Source organism: Pseudochaenichthys georgianus, chromosome 3 (genome assembly GCF_902827115.2).
Source record: "Pseudochaenichthys georgianus chromosome 3, fPseGeo1.2, whole genome shotgun sequence".
In the NCBI taxonomy this organism is placed as follows: domain Eukaryota; kingdom Metazoa; phylum Chordata; class Actinopteri; order Perciformes; family Channichthyidae; genus Pseudochaenichthys; species Pseudochaenichthys georgianus.
The window spans coordinates 5,094,673-5,118,571 of record NC_047505.1 but is presented as its reverse complement, the minus strand read 5'-3'; the positions used below and the strand labels follow the sequence as shown (position 1 = coordinate 5,118,571).

General features: G+C 40.1%; 1 protein-coding gene across 2 annotated transcripts in view; it reads right to left on the bottom strand.

Moving 5' to 3' along the window:
• LOC117461295 (transmembrane channel-like protein 3) overlaps positions 1–23,899 on the bottom strand; it is a 103,387-nt gene that overhangs the window by 27,745 nt on the left and 51,743 nt on the right. For both annotated transcript variants that reach the window (XM_034103117.2, XM_034103125.2), the window contains exons 6-14: positions 7,922–8,020; positions 6,446–6,588; positions 5,712–5,859; positions 5,458–5,501; positions 4,384–4,531; positions 3,358–3,467; positions 3,178–3,256; positions 1,581–1,844; positions 507–635 (exon numbers count right to left, since the gene is read on the bottom strand). In XM_034103117.2, coding sequence (XP_033959008.1) covers positions 507–635; positions 1,581–1,844; positions 3,178–3,256; positions 3,358–3,467; positions 4,384–4,531; positions 5,458–5,501; positions 5,712–5,859; positions 6,446–6,588; positions 7,922–8,020 — 1,164 coding nt within the window. The remainder of the gene's footprint in view (positions 1–506; positions 636–1,580; positions 1,845–3,177; positions 3,257–3,357; positions 3,468–4,383; positions 4,532–5,457; positions 5,502–5,711; positions 5,860–6,445; positions 6,589–7,921; positions 8,021–23,899) is intronic.

The following is a 23,899-nucleotide window of genomic DNA, read 5'->3' as shown; positions in this document are numbered from 1 at the left end:
TCTATGTTATGGCAGATACCATTCCCTTTGGAAAATACCACATTTTCACTATAATCGGTTTTGGGAAGGCTCCAAACACCAACCAAACTACATCACTTTGGCCATAAACCTTTTTTCGACAACCTTCCATTTAAAAAACTAGACATTAAAGTAATGAAAAAACATGGTTGTGCTTTGTTCCACCTTGTGTAGGGGTACCTCAAAAGCCTGTTTTGGGGGGGGTTTGTTCCTCTACTATATATGACCTTTGGGTCCTGGTTTGAAAATGTGTTTTTAGCACTCCTTTGTAATAAACCTCAAAACTCCTCATAAGATATCTGTCTATTTATGTCTCTGTTCTTAACATTTGTTCTCTAAACATTTTTAGAATCAGTTTTGCTGGATGTTGTTAGAAATTTATATCATCATGTTGAGCTTTGTGCTGGACTATTTCTTTGTCGAGGGGTGCTTGGAAATTGCTCAAAGCATTTTATAGTAACAAAAAAGTCAACTTGTGAACAACTTACAAACTTGCTCTCTAAATCCCAGCAGCAGCAGTCACTGAGGTAGCGGACCACCAGACCTCTGATGAAGTCAATGAGCAGGATGCTGGCCACCGTGAAGATCATGTCGATGATGGACAGCTTCAGCATCTCCTGAAAACACATGCACATGAACGTTAGGTAAATATACAAACATGCAGTTCCTTTAATGATCCAGCGCTCAGACCTGTTCATTGTTTGAAGGCACAGAGAGAGCAAGCATGTGGATGTTTCTCACGAGTGGACAGGGACAGCCTGCATCCTGTCTTTATTTAGCAGGGTAGTTGGTTGTAAGAATGAGCACTTTGGTAGAGACTAAAAGTGTCTAAATATAAAATGGATGTATTTATTGATATGACATTTTGGGAAACCCAAGTCCAATTTAGGATGACTTTGGTAGTTGTAATTCTCCTAGCATCTAGTGCCATCCTCTGGTCAAAAGCTCCCCCTGTGAGATACTTAATGTTCTGACCATACTCCTATTGTAACATAGATAAGATCAGCTGTACCTGTTTACAGCTAGTGAGCAACAGGTTAAATGTTGTATACATTTACAGTATATTTTGTGGTAGTATTCTATATATCTAATTCTGAGCAATGTACTGCCCTTAAAGGTGGGGTAGGTAAGTTTCAGAAACCGGCTCGAGTGCACTAACATTTGAAAGTACACAGCCGAAAAGAATCCGCCCCTTCCTTCAGACTTCCTTACAGAGCACCTCCTCCAACACACATGAACGCGCAATGCACGCCCAATGAGGGCACGAGATACATTTGTGCGTGCACGAGATGGAAGGCTGACAGACAGGGCGTGCTTTTTACAGGACTACGGCTTCCACAGATTTTTGTCAAAGCACTTCAGATATTCATTGCTATCGGGATGTTAAGAGCATTCCATGGAATATAACAAAAAGTGTATCTCAAGCCGGTTTCTCAAACTTACCTACCCCACCTTTAAATATTGTATATTCTATGTTTCAAAGCTATGATGACCATTAGTCAACATCATAAGTAAACACAACCCAAACAGTAAATATAATAAACATGCTCAGAGTGGAGAACCTGTCCAACATAGGTCTCCCAGCAGGGGTCCTGCTGAGAGCGGATGTTCTTCTCAAACAGAGCCGTCTGGTTGGAGATAACCCCTGAGCCGCTCGTGCTAGTGTTCCTAACATCCAGCACCGTGGCAATGGTTGCTATGGTGATGTTGTGATGTTCAGAGACGGAGATCTCAGAGACCAGGGTGGAGAGGCTGTTCCCCTCCGGCTGAGAGATGGTGGCCAGGAAGGAGCTGGACTCAGACCAGTTCCCTGGACTCAGCGGGATCTGGAAGACACATGGGGAATATTAGACTTCATTCAACTTCATTGTCATTGCACAGAATATTAGTACTGAAGACAATGAAAATAATAACAATATATCTAGAATATATGGACAACTTCAATTTAGGCTGAAGTATATTTAGGCTGTTGTATTGCTACTTTTTCTTAAAGGTCCCCTATTATATTCTTTTTCATCAATATATTATAGTTCTCAGTTATATACAAAACATGTCTCTGAAGTGTTTGGCTCGTACCTTGGTTGGTGATTGGCTAATGGTTACACAACCTAAAACACATTGTGACATCATCAAGTGGCCAAAATCACAGGTTTTTACATTACATTACATTACATTACATTTAGCTGACGCTTTTATCCAAAGCGACTTACAATAAGTACATTCGACCAACAAGATACAACCTTGAAGAAAACAGAATCATATAAGTACATCAGGCTTCAGAGAGCTAAACATTTCAAGTGCTACTCAACTGGCTTTGGATAAGCCAGTCCTTTGTTAGTATATAAGTGCTTTGTTAGTATATAAGTGCTTAGTTATTATATAAGTGCTTAGTTAGTATATAAGTGCTTTAATAATAATAATAATAATAATAACTGGTATTTCTATAGCGCCTTTCAAGGAACCCAAGGTCGCTTTACAGGAATAGGCAAGCACAAACAAAACAAAACAAAACAAAGGTCAGACAGACAAAACAACAGATAGATTTAAGGGCCGAAAGCCTTGATGAACAGATGGGACTTGAGGGCCCTTTTGAAGGTGTCGAGTGTGGGGATGTTGCGAATCTCCGCAGGCAGAGCGTTCCAGAGGGTGGGGGCAGCCACACTGAAGGCTCTGTCCCGAAGGTTCTCAGTTTGGTTAGTATATAAGTGCTTAGTTAGTATATAAGTGCTTAGTTAGTATATAAGTGCTTTGTTAGTATATAAGTGCTTAGTTAGTATATAAGTGCTTAGTTAGTATATAAGTGCTTTGTTAGTATATAAGTGCTTAGTTAGTATATAAGTGCTTAGTTAGTATATAAGTGCTTAGTTAGTATATAAGTGCTTTGTTAGTATATAAGTGCTTAGTTAGTATATAAGTGCTTTGTTAGTATATAAGTGCTTAGTTAGTATATAAGTGCTTTGTTAGTATATAAGTGCTTAGTTAGTATATAAGTGCTTAGTTAGTATATAAGTGCTTTGTTAGTATATAAGTGCTTAGTTAGTATATAAGTGCTTAGTTAGTATATAAGTTGTTGAATATGTTTAATAACTTAAATCTGTTTGTGGAAACGTGTTAAAAAGGATAAAAAAAGGCTTATATTTCTTCAGCTTCCATACTCACAGCAGAGCTCATACTGTTGACCTTATCAAGGAGGGCAATGATGAGGCTGTAGAGATTCCCCAGGTATAAAACTAGCACCCTGTAAACACAGAAACATATGACACGCGTCGGTCGGACCTGTGATGCATTATACAGTGTGTGATAGTGATTAGTGCTGCATCAGGCAGAGTGACGGAGCACCTGGCCAGCTGGAAGCGCAGCGAGGTTCGGGGGTGGTACATCTCCAGCTGAGCCACCAGCTCAAAGGCAGACGGAGCGATCATGGTGATGAGAGACACCACCACACTCACCTGGAGGGAGGGGGAGCATGAAGACACAGAGGCAGTGATGAAACAATACACAGATGCTCTGCCTCTCAGCAAAGATCTTCATTTATCAGGCTCAGTCGTCTCCTGGTGAGACATTTCATCTCAGCACTTACTTAAACTGAATTGCAGTACCATTAAATGAACGTTTAAACTCCCTGAGCAGACATTTTAATACATTAAAATTGAGTGGAGATAGCATAATGTGTACAGATAACAAATATGTCAGAATAAATTATGGGGATATGCTGTTTATTTATTTTTGTATGTCCTATTCTACCACTAAGTCATTTTGATTTCATTTCTAAATACATATCTTTGAGGTAGAGAACTTTGTTTAAAGAACACATTTAAATTATGAATAACTAGGAGATACATATAGAATATAATGAAATTAGAATGACCACCTTGCTGTCACAGGAAAGCAAACCATCCATATCTGTCCAAAAGGCCAACACTAAGAAATGTATGCAAAATCATAATTATAATATAACTGTTTTAGTTATGGCCAAAACACATGTTTTTTGAGGTCACATAGACCTTGACCTTTGATTGCACATTTAATTAGATATGTCATGTGTCCAGTAGGACGTTTGTGCATATCTAAAGAAACTCCCTGCATGTGTTCCTGATAGGAGGACAGGTGGACAGACATGATACAGCCGTCACTGGCTCAGAGCTATAACACATGTTTAATATTGAAATATTCAATTAGACCAATCAGAAATGGATTATTTTGCCACCATGATTACAATGCCTGACTTATGTACAATAAGAGATGATGGAAATACGAGTCACTGACACTGGATCAGTGTCCACTTGTATTGATTCCTCTGTATTGTATGTTGAATAATATAATCAGACTGATGGTAATGAGAAGATGTCCGCTCTGCTCTTCTACCTCGTTCTTCTCCCACAGCGTCAGCTCTGGCTTCTCCTGCTCCAGTTTCTGAGAGCGGTCCACCACAAAGTAGATGATGTAGATGCTGCCAGCCAGAGACAGAAGGACCAGGATGTTGGCGAGGATCCGCAGACTGATCAGAACTGCCCTGAGGAAAGACACACACACACTTTGATCAGGGCACATGTTCCCTCTGCAAACATCTGCAAGGTCACGTCATTTCTAAAATGTTTTATATGATATATTTGCTGCCACTGCAACCCTCTGTTCATATAGCCTTTCAAAAGCCCCAGCATGCATTATCAGAGATGGAAGAAGTACTCAGATATTTTACTTACATACAAGTAATAATACCTCAGTGTACCCAGTAATCGGAAAAGCCATTTTTTTGAATTATTTATATTGTATCAAAGGGTTATATTTATTGATTAATTAACTTGTACATCATTTGCTGAAAAAATATAAATACTGAAAAATGCACTCTCCTCTACTGTACGACTGGGCGACTGTGGCTGCGAGGGAGTGCGGTCGTCTTTCAACCAGAAGGTTGTGGGTTCGATCCCAGCCCATGCAGTCAACATGTCGATGTATCCTTGAGCAAGATACTTAACCCTGAGTTGCTCGCATGGCCAACGGTGTGTGAATGTGTCTGCATGTTAGGTCCTAGAGTAACATACACTGCTCTGTGAATGGGTGAACGACATGTAGCATGTAAAGCGCTTTGAGGGGTCGTAAAGACTGGATAAAGCGCTATATAAGTACAGTCCATTTACCATTTACTGTCTATGTGAGCTGAGTTATAGGATACATAATATTTTTACAGCTGTATTTCAGAGTGGAAGATGAAAATTAACGTGATATCTGAGGTATGCAGGGAGATACAGGACACATGCATATATCTCATTTTAATATCTTCTGTCGTCTCATATTAGTGATTAACTGTCAGTTCAGGATGAGTGCACATCGCTGTGTATCAACTGAAGAGGTGCTGTAAATCAACTGGGTTAGAGAATGATTCAAAGGGTTATTCAAAAAGGAGAAGAACAAGAACAAACAAGTTAGAAAGACACCTACAGACTGGTATCCTTCTTCTTTTCCTGCTCCTCAACAATGGCTTCCTGTGAATACAAACCAAGTATTACACTGTGACACACAGCCCCCTGTTATTAGCATGAGTTCACAGCAATCAATCACAACATGTTCTGTGAATTAAAAGTGCTAGACACACGAAGACGGAACAGAACAAAAGAAATGTTTTCGCTTGGAAAGTGAATACAGATGTATGTAGGTCTAACTGGATGGTCACTGTGTGTCCAAGTGTCTCTGACCCGGATGTTGTTGACGATGGCGGCTCCTTTGCTCTCTGCAGCCTCAGGGTTCCCGATCAGGTAGTCCCAGGCACAGAACACCCTCCAGCAGAACGTGAAGTTCTCATCGGAGGCGCTGGCCAGGCTCATACGAGAGTTCTTAGCCATTCTGAAGGAGGATTCAATAATCAGAGCACATTAGCAAACCATACAATATATTAAAAACATGTAGAATGGTGATGCTAGTTAGGTGACCGAAGAGTTGATCAGTCGAACTCCAGTTCAGCTTTGGCCTTCACAAAAAGGATGAAGTTATCGTTCCTACATACTGTATGTTGTTCTATTTCTTTTCTTACATCTCTGGTGTTAATGATATTAAGCCTTGCCGCTTTGCATTGTCCCACTGAGTGACAGGTAGCTGGTGCTATCTGCTCAGCTGCGTGATCCCGCTTTAACTCCAGTATTGATACCCATGTTTTAGATAGATTGGGAACCAAGATGGCCACAGATAGAGAGACACCTTTGAGCTTTACAATTGCTCATCATAAAAATAAAACATGATGTCACAGAGACCACAGACTGTGGTTGCCACACAACTGATTGGTTTCAGGCACTCGTTCATTTATTCAGTTTGAAATGGTGCCGTGGCTTCTCACTAGTTTGAGTTGTGTGTTGTCCTCAACTTCAGGCAAACCATCACAGTATCACATTATCCCTGTCCCATCAGTATGATTTTTAATTTGTGCAATGATTACTTTCTTAACAGGACGATGAAACTGTAGGCAAAGACCGCCATCCCAACCAGGAAGTAGGCGAGGGGCAACCGGTACCCCGCACTGCCAATCTTCCTCAGTCTGCCATAGTAACCATAGAATAACACGGAGTACTGCAGGTAGCCCTGTTGAGATCAAACACACAACACACATTCACAGCAGATTATTATTATTATTATATTATCATGTATTATAAGATGCACACACAGGTCCAGCTCAGGGTATTGCATTGGCTTCCAAAAACATAAGAATACATGTCCAAATTGTACTTTTAACTTGTCAAGCGCTAAATGGACTGGGACCACCATACTGTACATGTCAGACGCAGCTCTGTTACGAGCCGCCCAGATCTTTGGAAGTGATTTACTCAGCTTTTAGCTTCTATGCTCCGCAGACCTGGAATAAACTTCCTGAACATCTGAGGTCTGCCCAAACCCTGAGTTCTTTTAAATCCAGGCTGAAACCCTTTCTCTTTAATGCTGCTTTTCCACAGGTCATCTAACTATGGTGCATTGCACTTCAGCACTTCAGACTACAATGTCTATTTGTAATGCTTATGTGATGCACTTTGAATTGCCTTTGTGTATGACATTTGCTTAATAAATAAATGAACGTTAAACTTAAAGGTGGGGTAGGTAAGTTTGAGAAACCGGCTCGAGATACACTTTTTCTTATATTCCATGGAATGCTTTTAACATCCCGATAGCAATGAATATCTGAAGTGCTTTGAAGCCGTAGTACTGTAAAAAGCACGACCAATCATCTGAGCCGGCCCGGCTAAACGGATTGGATGGCCTACCTGCCTGTCAGCCTTCCATCTGGGCACAAACTTATCTCGTGCCCTCCTTGGTCATGTGCACGTTCGTGTGTGTTGGAGGAGGGGCTCTGTGAGGAAGTGGCAGATTTTCTCCGGTCATGTATTTTCAAATTCTAGCCACTCGAGCTGGTTTCTCAAACCTACCTTTAACCTGCACTTGATATTTATGGTGTGCAGAAGATGAATTCTAATGTTTTAGGTGACTCCATGATCTTTCCTCCAACACCTCGATCACAAAAGCAGATTGCCTTATCAAACATGATATACTTTATATAAACCTGAATTCAATGACATTGGTATTTCTATTAAGTAGGCCCTCGCAGCATTATGGAACAAAGCTCTGCCTGCATTCATATCGGGAAAGCTATTGAGGGCTGCTCTTTCAGAAAATGTGACTGCAAAGCTGCCAATGCACAGGAAACATTTGATTCACTTAAACATAAATGTGTATGTAGATATTTGAATCAGGATGTTAGGGATTTTACAGCCCAGTTCACTATTCTAGGTGTGTAACTTCTGGAAGGTGGTGGTGGCCTTGGAGTAGAGGTCAGGGAGGCATTAAAGTAATGTTTGAATAATTCTCCATTGTGTCTGTAAGTAATGTGCTATTGACAGAACAGTAAAAGGAAAGAGAGACTCACCCCGAGAGACCAGATGGTGTCCAGGTCTTGGGCTGAAGCCAGATGCTCCTTGGGGATAGTTTTACTCCTCGTTGTTCCAAACGGAGCTCCAGCCAGCAGCTAGTACAACAAAATACAGAACAAGTCTAAGTATTAATGCAATAATACATCAACTATATTTTATACAGCAATGGGTAGTGCTAAAAGCTTAAACATATTCACGTAAATGCCTTCAATTATTTACATAATTTTTATTAATTCACTTTGGTGTTAATCGATAAATACTTTACATTAGTTTTTTTTTTTTTTTACGTGTGATTTCAAATAACTGTTGCCTGGTTTTTCCTTGTGTTGTGTGGTTTTAACATGATGTTTCATGATGTTGTTTACATTTGAGACTGTGATTAGAGGATGTAAAACAGCTGTGACTACCTGGACACACCCCCACAGCACATGATTGGCCAATAATGCAAAATAAGAAATAAGGAAGATGAGGACAGAGAAAGGAGGACAAAGGAAGCAGAAGAGTATAACGCAACACAGTTGGAACCACTGGACAGGGGAAGGTCCTTGTGAGGATGTGAAAACGGAAGGAAAAGACAACCGGGAACACGGAAAAACTTTGTTTGAATACAGATAAGTACAAATAATGTGACCAGGTCAACCCACTCATGCTAAATGAGTGTTAGCATTTTACCTTAATAAAATGTTGAAATAGTGGCGTGTTGGCTTTCCATAGAGAAGAGCGCGACTATATTAGTAGAACACTATTTGAACAATTTGACATACAGGTTGTGCATGTAGTTTATACATTACATGCTACATGTTAGACGCTTTTATCCAAAGCGACTTACATACTCAATACTGTGGACAATCCCCACAGGAGCACTTTGGGGTGAAGGGTCTCAGGGACACAACGACATGCTGACTGCAGTGGGGTTTGAACCTGTGCTCCCCTGATCCCCAGAGCAAGGCTCTATCCAGTGCGCCACACACCTCCCTATACTAATATAATCATTCAACGATTAGATTTCTTTATAAAACAGAGATGAGAAGATCAATTTTACACAGGTCTATTTGTTAAAGGGATACGCTGTGCTAATCTAGGCAAAACAAAATCCTTACTCCAGGGTTGCGTTCCTATAATCCAAAAATCAGCTCCTAAATTCTAACCCTATCGTCTATTCCTTGACCTCTGAGTGAAACGTCACAGGGTTAAGGGATAGTGGATAGGAGAATTCAAAAGGACTTAGGAGAAGAGACTGCGGTACTTTAGAGCAGTGGTTCCCAACTTGGGGGGCGCCAAAGATCGCAAGCGGGGCGCCAGGCCTCAGATGATTTGAGGCCAAATATCATATTTAGACTTTTTTTTTTTTTTACATATAATTGTAACGCAATACATGATTGTCACTAAAAGCATTGTCTCTACATTACAATAAAAATATAAAAAATAGTTGATTAATTAATTTGAATAAATATTCAAGTTAGTATTAAAGACATAAAAACACAGAAATGTATAATTCTTTCTTTAATATAAATGTTTCTTCTGCCCGTAAAGTTTCCAAACCGGGCTTGTCTGGATAAGTGCATTTTTAAAACATAGTCATTGTCCATGCCGGTTTCAGTTGGATTATTTGTCCCAGTTGCTCCGATCAGATCGGTCTCCTCCATTTTGTAGATTATTTACGACTTTTGAATCCACATAAACACATCGGCAAAATCCGTCTTACTTTGAGCATGTGTTTTAAACAGTTTAATCCCTTTGTGAATTGTTTCCACTTGCGCCGTCCTTTAATTTCTTCATTCAGCGGGAATCCAAATGAATGAATCCTGAGTCCAATAACCATCAAAGTCACTCCAATAGTGCTCCTTAATTACGCTTTCATCCTCCTTTAACAAAATACATCATTCATCCAGTTTGTGACAGTAGTTGGAGCATTTTGAGACTTTTAAACTTTAATTACCGCTGTTGCGCCCCCCCCCCCCCTTGTGTGTGTGTGTGTGTGGGGGGGGGGAAACTTCCAACAGGAGTCATTTGGGGGGGCTCTTGGGAAAAAAGGTTGGGAACCACTGCTTTAGAGAATCCGACTGCACTTTCACTATCCGACGTGTTTATGATGCGCCAGCGGACGTCATGAATGTGCGTCTGCTGCTGTGGGGGAACTATGGAAACTACAGTTTTCTATACAGCGGACTACAACATGGATGTTCAATAAGAACGAGGGACTACTGTAAACTCATCTAGAGACTCTGCACCGTGCTCTGATGCTGTTGCTTTGCTTTATGAACGGGGACAACCAGAGATGTTCACAAGTCTTTTTTTGCAAGTCCAAGTCAAGTCTCAAGTCTTTGGTCACGAGTCCAAGTCAAGTCTCAAGTCTTTGTGGGGTGAGACTTGATCAAGTCTCAAGTCTTTGGTCACGAGTCCAAGTCAAGTCTCAAGTCTCTAAAAAATAAAAGTCTCATGTCTCTTCTGGTTGTAATAAGCCTTCTATTGTCTGCTGCTATCCAGTCTGATAAGAATACTGCACGCTATATCTAAGAAATTCAAAGCATTTACTATGTTATTATCACTCCTATATCTATTAGCATACAGTATCAGTACTGATTAGTTGTTTGTTATATGATCACTTTAAACAGGCTATTGCAATGCAATATGAGGAAAAACATCACACTTTAGCTAAATGCAAACAACTTATAAGCAAAACACTTCAGAATCAGAAATCAGTATCACAAATACAAAGCTAGTAGCAAGCTAAGTTAACATTACATAGCTGATGCTGAGCTAAACATGTTTGCTAACCGTCCATGTGTTAATGTGACTGACCTCTCCGGGTGAGTTTTCAAGTGCCTGATGAAATTCGACGTTGTTGCGCCAGCATCCTTGATTTTGATATTGCAGACTTTGCAGTGTGCGCTCCTTTTGTTGGTGCCGCCGGCGTTTTGTTCGAAGTTTTTGTAGTTGAACCTAATTACAAGCGGTACAACCGCAGGTCATGGATGTATAATAAGCCGCAGATGTGCCGCCGGTCGCTATTGTGTTACTACGAGGTAGTAACAGAGGCGCGCACGTCTGCGTAATGAGCCCGGCTAAAATAACTGGATGGCCTACCTGCCTGTCAGCCTTCCATCTGGGCACAAATTTATCTCGTGCCCTCATTGGTCATGTGCGCGTTTGTGTGTGTTGGAGGAGGCGGGCTCTATAAGGAAGTAGCAGCCTCTAGCAGATTATCTCCGGTTGTGTATTTTCAAATTCTAGTGATCTCGAGCCGGTTTCTCTCAAATTTACCTACCCCACCTTTAATACGCCAAAAATAGAAAACACAATGATTGTTCACGAGTCCCAACACACGAGTCCAAGTCAAGTCTGAAGTCTCTGTGTGTGCGACTTAAGTGCGACTCGAGTCCGAGTCGCAGACTCGAGTCCCCATCTCTGGGGACAACAGAGAAACATATTCTTCATGACCAATCGAAAGTGAAACTTAACCTCGCTCCATTGCGGATACAGTATATTCCCGCGAGAGTGCGGAAAACTTAAATAAATTAATTTATTTCAAATGTGAAATGTTACCAATATACTCACGGACCACTAGGGGGCGCTCACGGACCACCAGTGGTCCGCATACCACACTTTGAGAAGCACTGTAGAGAATTGGAACGGCACTTATCATGGCTGCCACTAAGGGACTTCACTTCCGGGTCATTTCACTCCATTAGGAAGGTTTCTAAACTAAATGGATTATTCGACTTCAGCCCAGCTCTGTTGCCAAAGGGAAATGATATCAGAACTGGAGAGTATTTCTTCATAAAGGAAGAGCAAAGGACCGCAGTGGAGGCTTTTTTCTCAATGGAAATGTTTCGTTCTTGTCTTGCTTCCCATGATAGACATGATCTATCTTCAGTAGGTGTTTTTTTCCAAAATGTGTGCTACATTAAGAATATTTTTAGAGCTCTATCTTGTCGTCAGTCAACACTTTCCAACAACAACATGGCACAACAGTGTGTTCTGTTGACCACCGTTTACTCTAGGAAATACAATGACTACAGAAAAGTGGCTCATCCAACCCCACTTCAAAGATCCAAACTACCTCTTTAAGTGCAGAGCTTTGCTCCTGCAAGGTTAGCCTAGCTTAGCATTATACTGGAAGCAGGGGGAAATGGCTAGCTTAGCAACACCTCTAGTTACCTTTTTTATTGTGATGTATTGTATTTTTCTGTTGCAAAATGTATCAACAGTTTTAGAGTTAAAAGAAAACAAACTTACAGAAATAAAAGTGAGCTACAACTAAGGTCACCCTCCATTCCACCATTAGCCGCGTTCACACTGCGGTACTTTTCCCACAAAGGTTCATGCGAACTTAGTTCATGATCGCGTTCACACCAAAAAGAGCCGGTACTAAAAGTAGTTCATGTGAACCTTTTTACCCCCTCGAAAGTCCCTGCTAGAGAGCAGGGACTTTCGAGCAGCTCTTTTTTGAGAAAAGAGCTATATTTCTGATTGGCTCGGCGGATTGCAAACCACGCCCCGTAAAACTCCCAAAAAGTTTTGTGAAGCCGCCATTTTATTATCCTCGCATTAGCATTATTAGCATTAGCCCAGCGCAGAAACGCAGAGAGAATAACTTATGGCAACACAAAATATAACATGGGAGCGGTGGAGATGAGGAGGTGTCGGCGTTCTGGCGATTTACTCGGAAGGCTTCAGTACTTCTACTGAAGCCAGTCCCCAACTCCGGGGACTTCCGGCCGGGGACTTTGGGCGGCAGTATACGCCGTGAAGTGGTTTGCGGCCTGCCAGTAAACCCAAAGCAGAAGAAGAAGAAGTGACGTCAGCGGCTTAATTTGCCTAATCCTCCCTCAGGGACTTTTTCTGGTGTGAACGCGATCTGTACTTAGTTCATGAGAACTAAGAGTTATCATGAACTAAGTTCGCATGAACCTTTGTGGGAAAAGTACCGCAGTGTGAACGCGGCTTTTGTGGAAAAAGTACCGCAGTGTGAACGCGGCTATTGATCACATCATTTAAAGAATGAAACAAACACAGACATCCAATCTGATGTGGGATGAGATTACTCAGTAAGCAGAGGTGAGATAAAGGAGGGATAGGGTCGGGAGCAATAGTACGAGTGTCCCAACAAATTGGGGGAGGGTGTAAGAAATAAACAGGGGAATAAGAAAAGACATTGAGAATGATAGGAAGAGTTATGGGTGGGGAAATTGCCTGCTGTTTGTATTTGAACTGGTTGAGCTGAAGCTGCTGCAGAATCAGCAGATACACAATACTGTGCCAGGAGCCATCGGACTTCCCCATCAGGGTTAACCATGAAACCCAGGTGAAAACAAACCTGCATTGTATTTTAATGACATTTGCACTGTATGTACATATGACTTTTACTCACACCCTCACACTCGCAGCTGCACACATATCTCCACATATATGTATATATATATGTATATATATATATATATATATATATTAGGGCTGTCAAACGATTAACATTTTTAATCAGATTAATCACAGTTTAAAAATTAATTAATCATGATTAATCACCATTTGAACTATGTCCAAAATATGCCATTTTTTTATGTATATTGTTGTGGGAATGGAAAGATAAATGAAAGAAGGCGGATATATCCATTTAACATAGGCTACAGTATCTATGTTTATTATAACATTTTTCTGCGTGTCAAAATGAAAGACAACCCACACACCTATCAATCATCAAACCGTGGGGTCTTAATTCATTACGTGTTGATTTCTATCAACGGGGGAGTACTTCAGGAAAGTCGACAGAGGGGGGGGGGCTGCTAGTGGAGTGACCACAGAGTGTGAACGTTGTGATCAGCTGTTTTAGCGCAGTTCTCCAGTGAAGGGGGGGAGTCTCCCTCCGCAGCCGGTTGGCGTAGTTTTGGCACAAGTCCGTTGTACAGACCTACGTTAACAGCTCCCTGTCTGTGCACTCCGTGTGCACCGACTCTGGCGTCCGGTGATCTAACCGCCTTCTGGAAAAGCTTCACAAGTACGTCGGTACGCAAATGCGCTTTGTGACACAAGTGACGGTACGCATTTCAGATTAGGCACATAACCTGCGTACCAGTTAGTTATGTGCACCCCTGTACTACAGCAAAAGTATTCTCCGTCGGGACTTCCTGCAACAACACCACGCCGTTATCAAAGATGTTCTATTGAGAAGACGATCACTACGTGACAAAAGTTTTCAAAACCGTGGCTACTGAAATCAATCTTACTAACTGCTGTCTGTGCAATTTACTCCGCGCGAGTTGGCAGACTTTATTTTGCTTACTTTAACATCATTTCTCATGGTGGGGCTAAGCCATTTCTTGGTATGGGTGTAGCCTACCCCAGCCATACCCTGGCGCTGCCACTGGTGGCACGTAGGGGGCGGGCCATTCTGCACATGCGTTAAATGCGTTAAATGTTTGAACGCAATTAATTCAACAAATTAATTACCACAAAATTATCACGTTAACGGCGGTAATTAATTCAATTGGTTGAATTAATTGCGTACATACATACATACAATTAATTGCGTACATACATACATACATAAAGCTGATCAATATGTACATTCAACTGATCAGTATATATGTACATTCAGCTGCGCATTGTTGTACTTTATGTTGTCATTTGAATCCATAGGCCTACTGTTAATCACATGATTAACTCTTATTGTTAGTCTTCTTAATATCCTAGGGTGAACTCTTATCTGTATTAGTAGTTATACAAATGCCACTTTCATCACATTAGTATGCATGGAATGTGACAGGTCGCCCCTTTTGACATTTTGACCGGAAGTCCCACCCCTTTTGACCGGAAGTCCCGCCCCTTTTGACCGGAAGTCCCGCCCTTGTTGACCGGAAGTCCCACCCTTGTTGACCGGAAGTTCCGCCCCTTTCGACCGGAAGTCCCGGCCCGTTCGACCGGATGTCCCGCCCCATTTGACCGGATGTCCCGCCCCCACTTCCGGCGGATGTCCCGCCCCCGCTTCCGGTTTACAAAATAACATAAAATAACATAAAAATTAAAAAAATGAGAAAAATAAAATGCCGTTGTTTCAATCAATTAGTATGCATAGGATATATGTCCCGCCTCCTAACCACTTCCTGTGCCCCTAATCCTGTATACAGTATTGAATGTAACTTACAAATACTTGCAAATAACATGAAATAGTAAAGCATCTAAAAAAAACATATATTTTAAAAAAAGTCAGCCTCTCTGTTTTTGCGAACATTCCGAGACAAGTCAGGACATGAGGGGAGAGAGCATATGGTGGTCGAGGGGAGGAACACACACACACACACACACACACACACACACACACACACACACACACACACACACACACACACACACACACACACACACACACACACACACACACACACACACACACACTTTCCTCACCCCTCTCCCGTTAGAGGTTGGTTAAATAAAAAGCCAGCGTCTTTTGGTCACTCTTCAATATTTTTCAAGTCGAGAGAAAATGGCCAAGAGACGTCTTGATATGAGTTTAATCAGCGAGACACCGGTGACAACTTACAGCCATCCGTTGGGTGCTCCAATCAAGAGAAAGTCGTAATATTGTTTATTAGTGATACCTGAGGATATTCTCTTTTTTATTTGTAGCGACTTTTTTTACTATAAGAAAAGTCTCTCTGAAGAGGGGAAATAATAAAACAATTTTAAAAACATGATCTTTGTCTTTTTATAATTACTTTACACCACTATAAGGAAAACCAATATTAAGTTTGTGTGAGGTTGTACTAGGGATAATACCCATAAAGAATGTGTGTGTCTGCTCCATTTCACTCCATGAAGCCTCCAGCTTGTACAAGGGCTCCGCCTCCACTCAACATAACATGTCCCGCCCTCCTCACCAGATCATTTAAAAGTAAGGGGATGGAAATAGATGAAAATAAATACGCTCAAACTAAATAACAGGCCAGTCATTTCCAATCACCAAGGCACTTTTCAAAAAAGAAAAATGGCCAAGAGAAGCATAGATATGGGTTTAATCAACGAGACGCCTGTGACAACGTACAGCCATCAGTCCGGAGCGCCAATCAAGAAACGAATGCAATATCTGTGCCGGGTTCAGACGCCTACAGCCGAAGAACTTCACGAGGAATGGACTCTGAAAAATGGCGATGTTTGGGGTTATATATTCAACTATATGGCTAATGAACTGCATTTCTACAATCTGAAGAATGGAGAAACGTATTGACCCCGTAGTGTTAAAGCGACACTGACCTCAACAGATTGGGCTGTGTTAACTCTGGTGTCTTCCCGAGATCTACACGCAACCACTGTATCGGAAGAAGTAGTGCATCAAGAAACCATCGTGGAACCACCGGTGTACAAGATATTTGCAAAGAAAAGCAAAGAAACACAAACAGCATGCGAGATTAAAGAAGAGTTTGCATCGCTACCCCTCAAGGTGAAGGAAGAAGAAGGAGATATTCCCACACAGCCAGAAGGGAGAAGAGTCCTGATAAGCACCGTCTGGGAAACTAAAAGCGGACCCTCTGGGCGTTGGTATTACCGCTCAAGCCGTTTGGTGACGTTGGGTAAGGACCCCTCTGATGATTTTGTTTTGGAGTATTTTAATTCTACATGCGGGGTATTTCAAACGTCCTTGAGGGTGCCTCTGACTGCATGGCTGGAAATGATTGATGGAAAAGCTACAAAGCTTAAAGAACTTTTTAAACAGAGTCAGACATCGATGGACATTATACTGGTGAAAAAGACCCTCACGTTTGCAGAGGACTCCGCCTCCCACTCAACATAACAAGTCACACCCTCCTCACCAGATCATTTTAAACTAAGGACCCCTCAAAGAAAAACATTGTGTATTCTACCTATGTAAAAAGAATGTCAGGGTTGTCTCTGTATCAAGAAGATGTGTTTAAAAAAGAATTTTGTGAAAAATACCAACTGTGTGAGAGACGTCATAAAGACACTCATTTTAACCACAGTGTTTGTTCTCTACAAATGTTTTAAGATTGTTACAAAATGTAAAAAATAAAAATAAAAGATATGGAGACAAAATTAATTCAGGTGACTCTGGCTTTATTAGGAAAACAAACATATAATACAAATGGGTTAGGGGTTAAATGTAACCATCATGGACTTAATAGTCTAACAAAATACTTTTATCTGAATACATTTGTCGCACTTTTTGAAATTATTTATTTATTATTTCAGTGGAACAATCCAGTTTTTTGTTAACATTAACGCTTTCTTCTCTTTTTCTTGTGTTACTAAGATACTTTTAAACACACTTTGGTGTATGCAACACTTGTTCAGATAAACAAGGTTTTTTCTTTTCTGATAAACTTACATATTTTAGTTATTTTATGATAAGGTAAGATACTTTGAGATACACCCTGATGTACGCAACACTTAACAAAGGGTATAATATGAAGTAGTTGATAAGGAAGGGGTTTTTCTTTAAGCGTGTAAAACTTTAGAACAGGGTAAAATATTCATTAATTTGTATTGAATTGAGTTTTCTTTTTTTGATTTTCAACATACTATATGACTTTTACATATTTCTGACGTACTATACTTTTTTGACTTTTTTCTGTAGAATCTTGACAAAACTATTACTTGTTCTTAAATGATGACCTATTGCTGGAGATGAGATGAAAAAGCTACAACGCTTAAAGAACTTTTTTCTAAAAACTCTCAATTCTATAATTGACTACCACCATTCAACGCAATAAGCCCCACCCTCCACTCAGCAAATCATCTGAAACGAAGGACCTCGCTAAGACGACCGTTGTAAACTAGCCATGGAGCAGAGAATAGCCAAGACCCCCCCCCCGCGAGTTGCAGCCAGGAACAGACTACTGGACTACCATCATCACCACCAAGGGGGAACCCCGAATCTTGCAATACTACTGCTGCTGATTTTGCTCCTTGGGCCAAAACGTCTCTGTTTATGGACACAGTGAAAGCGGTGTTGGTTGATATTGTGGAGAGGGTGATACATCGGTACAGAGAAGAAATATGCAACGGGTGCCGAGTCAGTCACCCCGGCCAGAGGCAACACGATTTTCTGAATGACATGTCCGATTTTTACTTCAGAAACAATTACAACGCGTTAATGAAAAGACTCTGGCTCACCGACTTCATTACTGAGATCGACCAGACTCTTAATGATAAAGACATTTTCACGGATGATTGGAGGATCCAAGGCGCTTCGGAGGCTTTTCTTCACAATCTCAAAAATTGCAGACGCCTCAAGGAGAGACTTGAAAAGATCCATGCCAAGTTGGATGGAGAAGAAGAAGACTAACAACCAGCAGTTGGATGGAGAAGCCAGGGACTTGTTCGATACATTGACTTTTTTCTTTAAGTAAAATAAAAATGGGAAACTACTATGCAAAACGCTCTGTATATATTGATCATAATGTAGTCATTACCCGTTTAATAAGTGTGGTGATGGGGACGATTGAAAACAGAACGAGTAGTGACCCCTGTGTAAAAAGAATGGCCGAAGTTTGTAAACTGGAAGACATTTTGGATATCGTTCGTTCTGGCAGTACTATTCCGGGTCATTGGGAAACCATTGTAAACGAAACATTTAAAGTGGTCCTGGAATCTTCATTTTCCGAAACATTCTGTAACATTATCTCAGAAATGAAACAAACATCAAAAGTGTATCATGTGCTCTCATTGTATGCTCTGTTTGTAGATGTAATGCATCTTTGCGTCGAAAACAGCATACACGTGAATATTTTGACTGAAGTGAAAAAACTCCATCACGATATCTACAGTAATATGGGGAATTCTAAGCTGGAGACTGTCCTGGGGATGCTACAATCAGTATAACTATTGATTTTGTGTGTGAAAAAAATAAAAAAAGTGTTTTTTTTACATCTAAAAAGTGTTTTCTGTGTGTCTGTACACACAAAGCACACTTCATTATCTACTTTTCAGCTTTTTTAAAAAGAAAAGTGTATCTTTCGGTAACTTTCTCAGAGAATTTAAGCATAAATCTGTCAAATGTTCAAAACAGCCTTGTTTCACTGAAATACCCTCAAAATGACAAACTGCCATTAAGAGTCAGATTCTTAACCAAATCTACTGACACAAAGTACTTCATTATCTACTTTTCAGCTTTTAAATACAAAAGTGTATCTTTCGGTAACCTTCTTGAGAGAATTAAGCATAAATCTGTCAAAGATTCTTAACGAAATCTACTGACACAAAGTACTTCATTATCTACTTTTCAGCTTTTATACACAAAATGTATCTTTCAGTAACTTTTCTCTCATTATACTGAAGCAAAGTTCTGCCATTGCTTTTGGTATTTGTTCAACACATTCGCAGCAGTCGGTTAGCGGGAGATGATCTATAAGATTATTATGATCCGGTAATGGCTCTACAACACCATCCTCTAGTTTAAATGTCTTCACTTTGTTTCTTTTTTTTTTCACCTTCCTTCTTTTTGTCTTTTTAGTTTTCCGTCCTATGGTCCCTTTTCTTTTCATTCGCATTCTGCGTTTGCTTTTAATTTTTCTTCTCCTTTTCATGTTGCTTTTTCTTTTTCTTCGTTTTTCTTTACTTTTTCTATTCTTTTCTGCTATTTGTTGTTTGCGATCTTGGCGAGTGGCATGAGATATACTGTTTCTATAAAGGTTATCTATAATACCATCTTTTAAAGAAAGATATTCTTCATATGTCATGTTATCATGGTCCTCTTTTGTCCTAAAGACCTTACATGGATATGATATAGAGGAGAGCTCTTCTTCGGGAACATCCTCTCCCCTACTTTGTAACATCCAGTCATTAAGCCCATATCCGTTATCCTGGTGATAATAAGGGCAGGCTACATCAGACTTGGTTTTTCTCAGATCCATGGCTAGTTTTTAACGGTCGTCCTTAGTTTTATATGATTTGCTGAGTGGGTGGGACATATTGCGTAGAGTGGGAGGCTTCATCTGTAGAAAGTACTCTGTTTGAGGAGATTTCGTTAGGATTCTGACTCTTAATGGCAGTTTGTCATTTTTGAGGGTATTTCAGTAAAACAAGGCTGTTTTGAACATTTGACAGATTTATGCTTAAATTCTCTGGTAAAGTTACTGAAAGATACATTTTGTGTATAAAAGCTGAAAAGTAGATAATGAAGTACTTTGTGTCAGTAGATTTCGTTAAGAATCTTTGACAGATTTATGCTTAATTCTCTCAAGAAGGTTACCGAAAGATACACTTTTGTATTTAAAAGCTGAAAAGTAGATAATGAAGTACTTTGTGTCAGTAGATTTGGTTAAGAATCTGACTCTTAATGGCAGTTTGTCATTTTGAGGGTATTTCAGTGAAACAAGGCTGTTTTGAACATTTGACAGATTTATGCTTAAATTCTCTGAGACAGTTACCGAAAGATACACTTTTCTTTTTAAAAAAGCTGAAAAGTAGATAATGAAGTGTGCTTTGTGTGTACAGACACACAGAAAACACTTTTTAGATGTAAAAAAAACACTTTTTTTATTTTTTTCACACACAAAATCAATAGTTATACTGATTGTAGCATCCCCAGGACAGTCTCCAGCTTAGAATTCCCCATATTACTGTAGATATCGTGATGGAGTTTTTTCACTTCAGTCAAAATATTCACGTGTATGCTGTTTTCGACGCAAAGATGCATTACATCTACAAACAGAGCATACAATGAGAGCACATGATACACTTTTGATGTTTGTTTCATTTCTGAGATAATGTTACAGAATGTTTCGGAAAATGAAGATTCCAGGACCACTTTAAATGTTTCGTTTACAATGGTTTCCCAATGACCCGGAATAGTACTGCCAGAACGAACGATATCCAAAATGTCTTCCAGTTTACAAACTTCGGCCATTCTTTTTACACAGGGGTGACTACTCGTTCTGTTTTCAATCGTCCCCATCACCACACTTATTAAACGGGTAATGACTACATTATGATCAATATATACAGAGCGTTTTGCATAGTAGTTTCCCATTTTTATTTTACTTAAAGAAAAAAGTCAATGTATCGAACAAGTCCCTGGCTTCTCCATCCAACTGCTGGTTGTTAGTCTTCTTCTTCTCCATCCAACTCGGCATGGATCTTTTCAAGTCTCTCCTTGAGGCGTCTGCACTTTTTGAGATTGTGAAGAAAAGCCTCCGAAGCGCCTTGGATCCTCCAATCATCCGTGAAAATGTCTTTATCATTAAGAGTCTGGTCGATCTCAGTAATGAAGTCGGTGAGCCAGAGTCTTTTCATTAATGCGTTGTAATTGTTTCTGAAGTAAAAATCGGACATGTCATTCAGAAAATCGTGTTGCCTCTGGCCGGGGTGACTGACTCGGCACCCGTTGCATATTTCTTCTCTGTACCGATGTATCACCCTCTCCACAATATCAACCAACACCGCTTTCACTGTGTCCATAAACAGAGACGTTTTGGCCCAAGGAGCAAAATCAGCAGCAGTAGTATTGCAAGATTCGGGTTCCCCCCTTGGTGGTGATGATGGTAGTCCAGTAGTCTGTTCCTGGCTGCAACTCGCGGGGGGAGTCTTGGCTATTCTCTGCTCCATGGCTAGTTTACAACGGTCGTATTAGCGAGGTCCTTCATTTTAGATGATTTGCTGAGTGGAGGGTGGGGCTTATTGCGTTGAATGGTGGTAGTCAATTATAGAATTGAGAGTTTTTAGAAAAAAGTTCTTTAAGCGTTGTAGCTTTTTCATCTCATCTCCAGCAATAGGTCATCATTTAAGAACAAGTAATAGTTTTGTCAAGATTCTACAGAAAAAAGTCAAAAAAGTATAGTACGTCAGAAATATGTAAAAGTCATATAGTATGTTGAAAATCAAAAAAAGAAAACTCAATTCAATACAAATTAATGAATATTTTACCCTGTTCTAAAGTTTTACACGCTTAAAGAAAAACCCCTTCCTTACCAACTACTTCATATTATACCCTTTGTTAAGTGTTGCGTACATCAGGGTGTATCTCAAAGTATCTTGGTAACATAAAATAACTAAAATATGTAAGTTTATCAGAAAAGAAAAAACCTTGTTTATCTGAACAAGTGTTGCATACACCAAAGTGTGTTTAAAAGTATCTTAGTAACACAAGAAAAAGAGAAGAAAGCGTTAATGTTAACAAAAAACTGGATTGTTCCACTGAAATAATAAATAAATAATTTCAAAAAGTGCTCTTAAAAAGAACAAATGTATTCAGATAAAAGTATTTTGTTAGACTATTAAGTCCATGATGGTTACATTTAACCCCTAACCCATTTGTATTATATGTTTGTTTTCCTAATAAAGCCAGAGTCACCTGAATTAATTGTGTCTCCATATCTTTTATTTTTATTTTTTACATTTTGTAACAATCTTAAAACATTTGTAGAGAACAAACACTGTGGTTAAATTGAGTGTCTTTATGACGTCTCTCACACAGTTGGTATTTTTCACAAAATTCTTTTTTAAACACATCTTCTTGATACAGAGACAACCCTGACATTCTTTTTACATAGGTAGAATACACAATGTTTTTCTTTGAGGGGTCCTTAGTTTAAAATGATCTGGTGAGGAGGGTGTGACTTGTTATGTTGAGTGGGAGGCGGAGTCCTCTGCAAACGTGAGGGTCTTTTTCACCAGTATAATGTCCATCGATGTCTGACTCTGTTTAAAAAGTTCTTTAAGCTTTGTAGCTTTTCCATCAATCATTTCCAGCCATGCAGTCAGAGGCACCCTCAAGGACGTTTGAAATACCCCGCATGTAGAATTAAAATACTCCAAAACAAAATCATCAGAGGGGTCCTTACCCAACGTCACCAAACGGCTTGAGCGGTAATACCAACGCCCAGAGGGTCCGCTTTTAGTTTCCCAGACGGTGCTTATCAGGACTCTTCTCCCTTCTGGCTGTGTGGGAATATCTCCTTCTTCTTCCTTCACCTTGAGGGGTAGCGATGCAAACTCTTCTTTAATCTCGCATGCTGTTTGTGTTTCTTTGCTTTTCTTTGCAAATATCTTGTACACCGGTGGTTCCACGATGGTTTCTTGATGCACTACTTCTTCCGATACAGTGGTTGCGTGTAGATCTCGGGAAGACACCAGAGTTAACACAGCCCAATCTGTTGAGGTCAGTGTCGCTTTAACACTACGGGGTCAATACGTTTCTCCATTCTTCAGATTGTAGAAATGCAGTTTATTAGCCATATAGTTGAATATATAACCCCAAACATCGCCATTTTTCAGAGTCCATTCCTCGTGAAGTTCTTCGGCTGTAGGCGTCTGAACCCGGCACAGATATTGCATTCGTTTCTTGATTGGCGCTCCGGACTGATGGCTGTACGTTGTCACAGGCGTCTCGTTGATTAAACCCATATCTATGCTTCTCTTGGCCATTTTTCTTTTTTGAAAAGTGCCTTGGTGATTGGAAATGACTGGCCTGTTATTTAGTTTGAGCGTATTTATTTTCATCTATTTCCATCCCCTTACTTTTAAATGATCTGGTGAGGAGGGCGGGACATGTTATGTTGAGTGGAGGCGGAGCCCTTGTACAAGCTGGAGGCTTCATGGAGTGAAATGGAGCAGACACACACATTCTTTATGGGTATTATCCCTAGTACAACCTCACACAAACTTAATATTGGTTTTCCTTATAGTGGTGTAAAGTAATTATAAAAAGACAAAGATCATGTTTTTAAAATTGTTTTATTATTTCCCCTCTTCAGAGAGACTTTTCTTATAGTAAAAAAAGTCGCTACAAATAAAAAAGAGAATATCCTCAGGTATCACTAATAAACAATATTACGACTTTCTCTTGATTGGAGCACCCAACGGATGGCTGTAAGTTGTCACCGGTGTCTCGCTGATTAAACTCATATCAAGACGTCTCTTGGCCATTTTCTCTCGACTTGAAAAATATTGAAGAGTGACCAAAAGACACTGGCTTTTTATTTAACCAACCTCTAACGGGAGAGGGGTGAGGAAAGTGTGTGTGT